Source organism: Oryctolagus cuniculus, chromosome 19, assembly GCF_964237555.1.
Source record: "Oryctolagus cuniculus chromosome 19, mOryCun1.1, whole genome shotgun sequence".
NCBI classification, from domain to species: Eukaryota; Metazoa; Chordata; class Mammalia; order Lagomorpha; family Leporidae; genus Oryctolagus; species Oryctolagus cuniculus.
The window spans coordinates 11,287,651-11,299,901 of NC_091450.1; the positions used below are offsets into that span (position 1 = coordinate 11,287,651).

At 52.4% G+C, this 12,251-nt stretch overlaps 1 protein-coding gene across 22 annotated transcripts in view; it reads right to left on the minus strand.

Moving 5' to 3' along the window:
* LOC103346408 (trafficking protein particle complex subunit 9) overlaps positions 1-12,251 on the minus strand; it is a 142,825-nt gene that overhangs the window by 6,371 nt on the left and 124,203 nt on the right. For 10 of the 22 annotated variants that reach the window (XM_070064975.1, XM_070064979.1, XM_070064974.1 and 7 more), the window contains one exon: positions 390-7,469. Coding sequence is in view for 3 of the 22 variants with exons in the window: in XM_070064971.1 (XP_069921072.1) it covers positions 390-506; positions 2,424-2,484 (178 nt within the window). In the remaining 19 variants the exon portion in view is untranslated. The remainder of the gene's footprint in view (positions 1-389; positions 7,470-12,251) is intronic. The other 12 variants (XM_070064971.1, XM_070064962.1, XM_070064961.1 and 9 more) reach the window with 12 other exon arrangements.

Consider the following 12,251-nt stretch of genomic DNA (forward strand, 5'->3'; position numbering starts at 1 on the left):
TCAATTTCATATTGACCTTGGCTCAATTTAATTAGGATGATAAATCGGATGGGGAGTTCAAAGCAAAACTTGAGGTTCGGTCTCTGTAATATAGATTATTGTTTCTTTTATTTTTTAAGCATCCCTGAGCAACTCCTCATTCCACATTCCTGGATTTTAGTTCCTTGCTCCAGGGATAACAACAGAAATCCCTAAGATTTCTCCCCTCCCCCATACTTTCATCTCTGTCATTCTCCGTGGAGCCTCACGATGGCACAGGGGGTAATGGGAGAGGAAACAGGCAGAATCTCTGCAGACTTGGCGGGGTTACAGTGGGGACAGCAGTACACAGCTGCTGAAGCCTGGGGCGTGGCATGAGCACTCATCTCCCAGAGCAGGCCAAGACTCACCAAAGCCCATGGGCAGTGTGATCTTCCAAGAGCAGTCCATGTTATTGGGGTAGTTGCCCAGGAAGCCAGGGCTCAGGATGACCCCCTCCATCTCTTCCACTGCTCCCCCACACTGTGCTGTGACAAGGAGACCGAGGGTTAGGCCAGTATGGAGGCATGCACTGGGCCACACTGGTGGTCTAGAGCCCCCTTACAGCAGTGAGTTTTGACTTTCCTGAGTCACAAAGCTCTTTCAGAATCCAAAGGGGTCACCCTACAAAACTGCACACCCAGACCAAACTGAGTGAGTACATTCAGGGAAAGGTGCATAGGCCTAAACTGCTAGGAGTCCACAGATCCGAGAGAGGGGGGTCTTGGGCTTGATCACAGCCCTCATGGGTCCTTGCACCCAGGACCTGCAGGAAAAGCGGGGTGGGGCTGCTCTAGGTCCCACCACCTGGCACACAGTCCCTCAGGTCTCCCTTGCCTCACTGCCTGAACCACTCTTCTAAAATGGAGACAAATAGTGAAACAAGGAGGTGGCGGGCATTGTGAGCCTACTGCATGCCAGGGGCCAGGCTGGCCAGCAGGTGAGGCTCAGGACAGTGACTGGGCAGCATTCCAGGGGAGCCCCTGCTGGGCTGTCTGAAAAGCAGGGGTCGGGGCAGGGGCTGGGGATGCTGATTTCTGAGTCACCTGGGGATGCAGGACTGGGTGCCACGGTGGCCTGGTTAGTCGACCTCCTTTAGGAAAGGGTCATGTGAGCAGTAAGGGGCTACCAGGCGCAGGTCCAGGTGAGTGCCCTCTAGATCCGGGCAGCTCAGTGTGGTGTGGGCTCTGGCCTGGACCTGCTGGGGCACAACTGCCACTTTACTTCCTGTCTAAACCCCTCCAAACCTCAGTTTCCCTGACTGTACAAATGGAGCTAAGAGCAGCAGCTACTTCAGGGGGCTGTTGCGAGGTTCCAACAGAAAAGACTGCACGTGGGACAGGCTTTGGTTAAGCTGCTGCCTGGGACAGCCACATCCCACGTTGGTGTGCTACTGCGCCCGGGGAGGCAGCAGGCGTCGGCTCAAGTAGCTGAGTCCCTGCTACCCATGCAGGAGACCTGGACTGAGTTCCAGGTTCCTGGCTTTGGCTTGCTTTAGTCCCGGCCTTTGCCAACCTCTGGGGAGTGAACCAGCGGATGAGGACTCTGTCTGTGTGTGTCTCTGAAAGCACTGCATGTTACTTGCGACAGGGAGGCCACACCCAGCAAACCTCAACAGACAGCAGCCACTGTAGATGTGACGGCTTGGCAGGGCCTCGACAGGACCCTGGGGGGAGCCCAGTCACCTTGCTGCCCTGCTCTGCAGAGGACCGAGCCCTGGCCCCCGGGGAGAGGACTTCACGTCCTATCCCAGGCCTGCTCTGAGGGGCTCTTTCCTACCCACTGGGCATCCGAGCACCTGGGTTTCCTTTTGTGACTCTGCCACTTTCTTTTCCACCCCGGAGTACCTTCAACTTCCTATCTATAATTAGAGGATACCGATTCCTAATCCTAAGAGCCACGGGGAGGAAGTATGAGCACCAAGCCTTGCACGCAATAGATACTCAATAAACGCTCGCTTCCTCCTTCCCTGACCTGACCAGAAGCTTCTGGAGTGGACGCCCCGTCTTCTCCTGTTTCCACTGATCTCATCACTGCTCAGCAGAGGCTAGGACACAAAGCCAAACCAAGTTCACCCAGAATCCTCAGCATTTCACTGCTGCTACTGCATCTTCTCAATCTCACAAAAAGTCAAAATCCCAAGTCCCTGGTAACTCCACTTGGGACCTGGGTCATTATCTGCAACCAGAACAGTCACTAGAACGTTTTCCATTGGGCATGCCTGTGGGTCTTCATCTGGTGGGCAGAGGTCTCCAAGTCACAACACCCTTGAGTGACAATGAAAACAGGGGTCTCCAAGGACTGACTTGGCACAAATCGACTTGGACTTGAACTCCATGATAGGCTACTGAGCTCAAAGCCCTGGGGGCGTGGGTTTGAGTGGATGAGGGTCTGGGCTCTCTTACCAATGCAGAGGAGCGTAGTTCCAGCACAGAATGGTCCCCGGCATGCAGGAGATGTGCGCATGGCCCTGGGGGTTTCAGGAACAGGGCTGAGCTAAGCTGCCTATCAGCACAACCCCACATACAGCCTGGACCAGGGGCTTGCCCAGGACTTTGTGTTGAGGAACAAGAGATACAAAGGCACCTGGACACGCTGTGGGATGGGAGCTGAAGCAGAGGGAGGGGGCTGGGCAGGACAATCACTCACAACCATTACTAAGGAATTCTCATTACTGAAGGTTTCCTTGTGAGATTTCTTTAATTATGAAATTCCCTCATTATCTTCAAAGAAAATAAAATTTTCGTAGGGTCCAATCAAATCCAACTCTGCAGCAGCCCTTCTGAGGCGGGCTTCTGCCAACTCCTCCAGGCCTCTTTTGCATGAACAGCTCCAGGAGGGGTCTGTTCCCTGATCTTTGAGGATTTGCTGGTGCATCTGCATCCCAGGGAACACCTGCTTCCTGCCCGGGGGTGTCTGGGAGGAGGAGGTACCTGGAGGGCACAGCCCGGCTCACTGGAAAGAGACCACATCATTCACCAGGTAGCACTGGCTGCTCTTCACCCCGTTACTGGGCACAGCGGGTTCTGGACAGCTGCTCAGGCCCACGGCTAGACAAGGTGGAGACAAAGCAAAGGGAGAATGGCACCATCCTGCAGACCAAGGCAGTGGGAAGAAGCTCCCAGCCCGGGGGCTGGGGCTGCCCATAGCGAGGCACTGCTATGGTTGGCTGTGTTTGTCCCCCAGTGGTCCATGTATTGGGACCATGGGCCCCAGGGTGGTGGCACTGGGAGGCGAGGCCTAGTGAGAGGTCCTGGGTCAGCTGGGGGCATGCCCTGGAAAGAGATGAAGGTGCTTCTCCTGTCACTGTTCTAAAAGCCTGAGCCTGCCCTGCCCCACTCATTTCTACCCTTGGCGTCACCTTGACATGACGCAGCCAGGAGGACCCTTACTGGAACTGGGCTGATGCTAGCATCATGCCCTTGAACCTCACACGCTGTGAATGACATATGCCTTTTTCTTTGTGAGCAGCCTGTCCCAGGGAACTTCATTATAATAAAAAAAGAAAAGGACTAGCGCATGCACACGCAGACAGCACCGAGGCTCTGCAGACTCCAGATTCCTGGGGCAGGAAGGCGTCCTCCAGGGTCCTCTGGCTGCCTGGTCCACCTGCTGAGCTCGGGGCCAGGAAGAACTCCAGCCCCAGGCCGAACACCTCAGCACTGTCCTTCTCCCTCACCCTGCGGACAAATCCCAAGAGCCAAGACACAGAGGGAGATGCGGTAGGAGGGCGCCTCTCTCCTAGATGCACCTCTGTGACGCTCAGGGGCTCAGGCTGAGCCCGCAGGCTGGTGCAGGTGGTCCCGAGGCAGTCTGCAGAATTTCTCCTACTGTGTTCAAGGTCAGGACAGCTCCTGTCAGGGAGCAGCCGGTGGCTCCTTGCACTCTGCCTCCTGTGGTCTGCACTGCCCCCTCTCATTCCATACCCGGCGCCCAGGCTGCTTCAGCCACCTCATCCTCACTGCCATCCAGTCCTGCTTAGCATGTCCCCATGCACCAGGGCACTCCCTAGGCCACCACTCAGCCATCACACAGAGTCCACCCTTCTCATCCAGAGCCTTCACAAGCTTGGCCAGGGCCCTTCCAGCTCACCTCTGTGGGCTCCTCACTCCTTGACTTTTCTACTCCAACCAGTGCTGACCCTGCCCTCCTTATATACCCGGCATTATATAAAGCGATTTCCTCAGCATCCACCTCAGCCTTCCTCTTCCTCTTCCTTCCTGCTCAGGCCTTCCTCATGGAAGCAGCACATGCCCAGAAGGTTCCATGAGCAGGATGGGGCCTGCAGGGCTACACGTCCCCTCCTCCCCTTGCCACGGGCCACGTCACCCCGTATCACAGGAGAGGACCCAACTGAGGGAGGTTCCACATGTGACCTACGTAAGCCATGGAGCCAAGATTCAGACCATGCCCAATTTGACCCCAGCAACAGGAGGACAAGGGCTGAGGCCACATGAGCTCATGCTCGCCTTCTCTCCTGAGATCGTCCTCACCCTGCTTTGACTGGCTGACTCCCAGGCAGCAGGTAGCAGCATGGCATCTCCTGACGGGCAGCTTCTGCACTTCTCCCAGGCCCAAAGGGCGTGCATCTGCAACTGCAAGCCCTTAAAAGGCACCAAGTAAATCTCTGTGTGTTGGAGTGGACTTGGCAAGGGCTGCAGGGCTCAAGGCGTGGCTGTACTCTGCCTGCCCCACCCAGAGCAAGGACAGCAGAAGGGAGAGGAGGGCGGGGAGCTAACCTGTAGCTAGGTCTGACTCTAGGCACTTGGGGATGGCCCAGGGAGTTTGGATCAGGGGAGACTCTGCCCTCCTGGTGGCTGCCTTGGGAGATGCAGGCTGCCTGGGGCACCATGCACCAGCAGGGAGCCCAGTGCTTGTGTAAAGGAGCGAGGAAGGACCCGTGAGCCTCGGCCCTCAGCCGCAGCCCCTCTCTGTGCAGCAGATGGGCAGTCTTCCATTCAGGAGGCTCTGATAACTACATGGGCTTTTCATTTCTTCAGAGGGGAACTTACATACAATGAAACACACAAATTGCGTTCACACTGTCATGATTGGAAGTGTGCATGTGTTCTGAGTGTTGACACAACAGTTGGCACCTGTGTCACCCAAACCCCTGTCAAAACTACAGAGCATTGCAGTCACTCCAGAAAACCCACTCACATCCTTCCCAGGCAGTTCCCGACCTGCATGTGAATGGGAAGCCTGGAAATGCAGTCCATTTTGGGGCCCATGTCCTGAAATGTCAGCAGCTGAGACAAAGGCCAAGGCAAAGGACTGGAAGATCATCAGAGTGTGTTTGCAAGGCCACATCTTGATGGGCCTCCTGTCTCTTGCTCCCTGTTCCTCTCCATGCTTCAAGAAGAATAGCTGCTGTGTTTCTGTGTGCAGGCTGCAGGGGCAGGGCCCAGACTAGCTCAGTGCTTGCCAGTGACCAGCACCTGCCAGCCTGAGGTGCCCACGTGCCCCTACCTGGATGCTGGCACCTTCAGGGACCATGATCTTCCACACGCAGTTGAGACTGTTGAGGGAGGGCTCTGGGAAGCCAGGGGACAAGATGATGCCCTTGTGCTCTGTGAGGTTGCCTCTGCAGGGCATTGGGAGGGGATGCAGCTCTGGTCAGAGGCTCCTCCCACTGGACCCCAGGGCTCCCTACACAGACTTCTCCCTCGGGGCCCCCAGCCTCTGCCTGGGACTCCTCTGTGCTGATTTCTTTCTGTATACTCAGGAACACCTTCTGGTTCTGGCTTTGGCTTTTACCAAGGACAAGTCCCACTATACCCAGCTTCAGGGACCAGGACCCGAGGCATGCCTGCCCCAATACCCCAGCTCCTCCTCCTTGCTTTTCTCACACCAAGCCTCAGGACTATGGGACAGCCTCCCTATACCACACAGCTGGCAAGGGGCTGCATGTGCCTGCAAGCATCTGCTGGGCCTGCCGCCTCCCCCAAGGAGAAGGGGCTGTCAGTGCCCCCACTCACTGCCTTCCCTCACCTGGCCCCAGCTGTCCTGGTGGGTGCTCAGACATTCCATTGCACCAAGGCCCTTGGCACAGGGAGGCTCTTAATTTCTTGTGACCCCTGCAGGGCATAACCAGAAATGCATTCCAAGCAGATGACGGTGCCCATGGAGAAGTCACTGCCCAGCCTCTTGCCGTAGCAGGGTTCCTGCACAGAGCTGCACTGTATGGCGCTGGTCCAGAGCATGGCTGCAGGGGACAAGGGCACTGAGGGGTGGGCCACATCCCTCCAGAAGCTGGCCCAAGAATGCAGATGATGGGGCTGGAGCAGACAGCCCGCAGGGAGCCTGGGAGGCTTTGGGCACTTCCCTTAGGGCAGGGGGCAGGGCTCCTTGGATAGGGCCCACTGTACTGCAACTCAGCTTGGATGCACAGCATGGCTGCACAGCTTCTGGAGTCATGGAGTGGTTGCCATGGTAGTGTGATGTACCTGGTCCAACACAGGACCAGGTTTCCTAACAGGAGAATGGGCTTTCTTCTCGGCTCCCAGCACCTCCACCCTGCCTCTGGCCTCTCCTCCCTGTGGGTCTTAAGACCATGCCCTGGACTCTGCTCTCTCTGAATCTCCTGTGCCCTCCCTGACCCCTGCAGTGGCTGAGGGGACCCTGTCACACAGGCTCAGGGATGGTACCCCACAGGGAAGTCCATCTTGGGCAGGGTAGAATGAACAGGACTATGCTTGGAACCTGGGCTCCATGAAGGTGGACGTCCTCCAGACCCCTGGAGGTTGCGGCCTACACCTAGAAGCTAGGAGCGCTAAGACGTCGTCTTTCTGGGCCAGTATGGAAGGCAACACAGGCTATGACCTGCTTGCTACCAGATACTCTGTGCACTCTCTCAATCCTGTCGATGTGGTACTATTACTCCTCCCTCCCCATCTTACAGTTGGGCAAACTGAGGCTCCAGGACATGGAGCAGCAGGGCCTAGCTGGAAAGTGGTAGGGCTGGGGTTCAAATCTACACCCATACAATGCTGGAACCCTTCCTTGCCCTATACTTTTACTGCACCTCATAGACCAAACCAAGCTTCTGGGGGAGACAGTCCCAGTAAGAGGCCAGGGCTGCTCACTCCAGTGCCATCTGGGCTCCACTGGAGCATGGAGGAGTGGGCATGGGGGCAGAAACTGGTTCCCTGGGTCTGCTTTCCTTGCTCATTCCACAGAGTTTGGTCTAAGAAATGTCTATTGGGTAAGCAAACAGACTAAATTCAACTGAATTTCAGGAATGCGCCTCATAAGCCAGCAACTGTCCCCATACACAGAAGAAGAGGCTCAGCCTAGGGTCAACGGCACCTATTCCCTCAGTGACCACTTTGGGACCCCCACATGCCACAAACCTTGGTAGACAAAGTGGAAGCCTCTGGCTGGTACTTGGCCTTTGGCACCAAACTTGATGAGCACTTGAATGGAGGTGGCCAAGGGCAGTGACTCATCTGCTGAGGTAAGGGACAAGGAAGAGAGGAGGACAGTGAGGGCAGGCATCGGGCCCAGCAGGTATGGCCCTGGCCAGGAAGGAGGGGATGCCACACCCCACACAGCAGCTCCTCCCACATCCCGGCCTTATGGAAACAAGACCTCACAGCTTTACTGTACACGCAAAATTCACGAACAATGTGTGTTAGAAGGTACTGTGTGGGGCCGGTCCTGTGATGTAGTGGGTAATACTTCTGCCTGCACTGCTGGCATCCTATATGTGCACTGGTTCAAGTACAAGCTGCTCCACTTCCGACCCTGTTCTCTGCTATGGCCTGGGAAAGCAGTAGAAGATGGCTCAATCCTTGGGCCACTGCACTCATGTGGGAAGAAGCTCTTGTCTCCTGGCTTCGGATAGGCCTAGCTCCAGCTCTTGCAGCCATTTGGGGAGTGAACCAGTGGATGGAAAATCTCTCTGTCTCTCTCTCTGCCTCTGCCTTTCTGAAACTCTTTCTTTCAAACAAATAAATGAATCTTAAAAAAAAGATGACACCGTGTGTGGGTGTCCAAAATTTCTCACACCAATATACATGCTTTTTATCTTTTAACTGCACTTTCCACAAGCTTCTTGAAGGACATTTATATTAGGACACTATTGAGAGTGAAAGGGCATAATAGCTATGTTGGGGCAACCAAGTGGACACGGGGGCTGTCCCATGAAAGCCAGGACATGCTGTCTCCCAACCAGTGACATGCAGCTTGGGAGGAAACCTGCAGCGGCATGGGGAGCTATGGAGGCTGCCGGCCTCTGCAGCACAAGGTGGAGGTGGGGCTACTGTGTGCTGTGGGTGAGTCTGTGTGAGCAGAAAGACAGCACCCAACAGAGCTGGGGGAAGCCCTGAAGCTCAGGGCTGTTGGTCATCATGCTGCCCCTCTGCATACACAAGGACCTCTGAGAATGGCTGCTGACCCTGCCTTGAGAAGGGAAGCAGTGATAACCGGGAATCAGGCTACAGCTGAGTGGGCAGTGATGGGAGGCCCAGCAGTGCCTCCAGATACCACGTGAAGCCACTGGCCATGAGCAGCAGAGACACTGCTGCATTGGCCCAGACGACTGAGCCCAGCCATGAGTTGTTGCTCCAGCTGACCTCTGGCTCCCGACTCAAAATAACAAGTTATTAATACCACCTGCCTTCATCATCACCGCCATTCCCAGCTCCTCCTGGAGAGGGATCTCAGCAGAGCTGAGCTCAGCCCTCCCAGCCTCCCCTCCTCCATCCTCAGAGTAGTGGGTCAGTGCCCCAGGGACTGCTCACAGAGCCTACAGTGGCTTCAGTTCTGGACATGCACAGGAAAGCACAGAGGAAAATCACTGGACTCAAGGGAAAATTTCTGGACTTTAAGGGAGGGAAAACTTCACTGAGAAGTCAAAGCAAACGTTTTTATGCGAGGTGTAACAAAGAACAGGCAAAAATCTCAGAAGATCCTTGGCCACGGTTGTCGCAAGGTTAAGCCAAGAATTGCATTGGTGAGGTGACAGGAGGAGACATGCCAGAGGCAGGACTGGTGGCCAGTGAAGGCACAAGAAGGTGAGATGCTGGCATCGGGCAGCTGGAGTCCACAGGAATTAAACAGTGACAGGAAGAGGAATATGGGGGCCATTCTCCTAGAAACCACAGGGAAAGAATGAAGAGATGAAAATTATCAGAGAAATGAAGGGCGACATGGAGGACAAATGGAAAAAATCCAACAGGCATATGTCAGAAATGCCAGAGAGCAAAGATAGAGAAACTGAAGAAAAACAACTTGAGAGAGGAGCTTCCTCTGCTAAGTCTTGAGATTCAGATGAAGGAGTGTGCCAAGTACCAGATCCAGTTAGTGCAAGGGAGCCTCCCTCTATCATAACACACCCAAGCGTGTGTCTCAAGACTGAAAAGGAAGAAAACATAGGAAAGTCTCATGCACAAAGAAGCACAGCTCCCATGCAGGGTCAGTGCATCAGGTTGTACCCCAATTTTAATACTGAATAGTGGAATAAAATGGAACCTTCGCTGGGGTATTGACCAATGGAGTGTGTGGCCCATAACCTGGTGTGCAGTCAAGTTGTCATTTATGTGATACAGCACAAGGAACACATCCCATACATGCAAGATGACAGAGAGCACTGCAGCCATCAACCCTACTGAAAGAGAAGAGGGGACAGGAGGAAATTCAAGAACTGGCAGGGATAAATAAAATCAGGAAGAATGGTTCGTGTGAAAACAGCTCTTATTAATGAGGGAACACATGAGCTGGAAATGCCAAAACTTGTTCTCGGGGAAGAAGTCCATAACTTAGCAGTAATTGCTAGCAATGCTAACAAAACAAAGTCCAAAGACAGCAAGGACAACTTGGAAATTTAGAGACGCGTCACGTATGAATGAGGCTGTGAGAAAGCAAACTCAAAACAAGGGCAAGGAAGACACAGACCAAAATGAGGTGACCGATGTCAGACGAGTAAAACAAATAAGCCTCCTAACAGAAAAGGTCTGGGAGAAAATGAGAGAAGACACGTCAAGCCAGTGCAGACAGGAAAACTGTTAGCAACATGAGAAGACAATAGAGTAGCTCAACTGTTAGGTGAGCTGCTTTGACACAACATTCCTGAGCAGAACCAGAACATGAAAGCTGAAATGGAGACTGGTGGGTCGTGGTCCTCAAGCTTTGTTTAAAGCCCAGCACAGCTCAGGGACAGGGACAGGGACAGTGCCCCCAGCAGCAGCCTGTCCCACAGCAGAGCTTCTCCAAAGGAGGAATGAGAGAACCTGAGTCTACTGCCCTCTATCCCTAGATGTTTCCTTTGTGGGGCCTTCCAAAGATTCGTGGACAATGGAACTAAAAGATAAGCTTCATTTGGTACCAAAAAAACCTGGGAATCCTTTCATAATACTTATTTTTAAGAACTTCATGAAGACACGTTGTATGCATGGATTTCAAACTTTTTTGCACCAAATAAACTCATCTTTTCCTTCCATTTTCTGTAACCCTTTAGAGGTACCCTGTACTTGCATCTCTCACTCTCTCTTTCTTGCTCTCTCTTCTCTATTTCCATAGGTCTTGTATGCCTATATCCATACCCATATCTTTATCTACAGGTCCTAAATATATGAAGGTACCTCAATGAGTTTGTCAAAACTGGAGTTAAAAGATAAATTTGTTTTAGTTAAAAAAATTAAAGCCTATGTTTAGTTTTTTTCTCATACTATGCATTTTCTATGAACATTGTGCATACATCTCTCTTTTTACCTGTGGGTCCTATATCTATACTATACTTACACATCTGTATCTATACTTACGTCTATCTATCTGTCCATCCACCCACCCACCCATACATCCATCCTGTATTTCTGCTTGTATGTATCTATACTTGTATCTATGTCAATATCCAAATTTACAAATTCTATATTTACACCTGTCTAGCTACACATATATTTATACTTATATATCTCTATATATATGCAATTTATCCACCTGTCCACTGAGGGATTTTTAAAAATTTCGGACATTCCGATCCTACACATCCTGAATCAGAATGTATGAGGTGTTGGCATTGAAAAATCATTTGGTTGAGAATCACTAAGAATGGATTTGAAAAATTTCCAATACACGTTTTCCATGATGTTGTTGGACGTCCCTCATATATATGGATTTCAAATTTTTTTGCACCACAATAAGCTTCTCTTTATTCCATTTCCACCAACTTTTTGAAGCACCCTTGTATATATCAATCTGCCATTCACATATGCTGGCATTCTCATTGGACCATTGATGAATTTGAAAGAATATGGTTTGGCCAGCGCTGCGGCTCAATAGGCTAATCCTCCGCCTTGCAGTGCCGGCACACCGGGTTCTAGTCCCGGTCGGGGCGCCAGATTCTGTCCCCGTTGCTCCTCTTCCAGGCCAGCTCTCTGCTGTGGCCCGGGAGTGCAGTGGAGGATGGCCCAAGTGCTTGGGCCCTGTACCCCATGGGAGACCAGGAGAAGCACCTGGCTCCTGCCATCAGATCAGTGCGGTGCGCCGGCTGCAGCACGCTGGCTGCGGCGGCCATTGGAGGGTGAACCAATGGAAAGAGGAAGACCTTTCTCTCTGTCTCGCTCTCTCACTGTCCACTCTGCCTGTCAAAAAAAAAAAAAAAAGAATATGGCTCAATTCTCTATATCAAATAACACATCCAAGTAAATAACAAAGGTATTAAAGCAAAACAATGAAGTGAAAAAGAAGTAAAGGAAAACACAGAGGAATATTTATTTGATCTATACTCAAAGCAAAGGAGAAAAATATAAAAGAAAATATAGATTTGATATCATGGAAAATTTGAATTTTCTTTTTTTTTTTTGACAGGCAGAATTAGACAGGAGTCAGGAGCTTCTTCCAGGTCCCCCACATGGGTGCAGGGCCCCAAGGCTTTGGGCCATCTTTTACTGCTCTCCCAGGCTGTAGCAGAGAGCTGGATTCGGAAAGAAGCAGCGTGGACTCAAACCGGGGCCCATATGGGATGCCCGTGCTTCAGGCAGCAGCTTTACTCGCTACTCCACAGTGCCAGCCTCGGAAAAAATACTTACAAGGCATACAGCTAGTGAAGGACTTGTATCCAGATTATACACTGAACACTTAAAATATAATGTGGAAGGGCTGGCGCTGTAGCTCAGTAGGCAAAGCCTCTACCTGTAGCGCCAGCATCCCCACTTGGCATTAGTTGGTGTCCTGGCTGCTCCTCTTTCAATCTAGCTCTCTGCTATGGCCTGGGAAAGCAACAGAAGATGGCC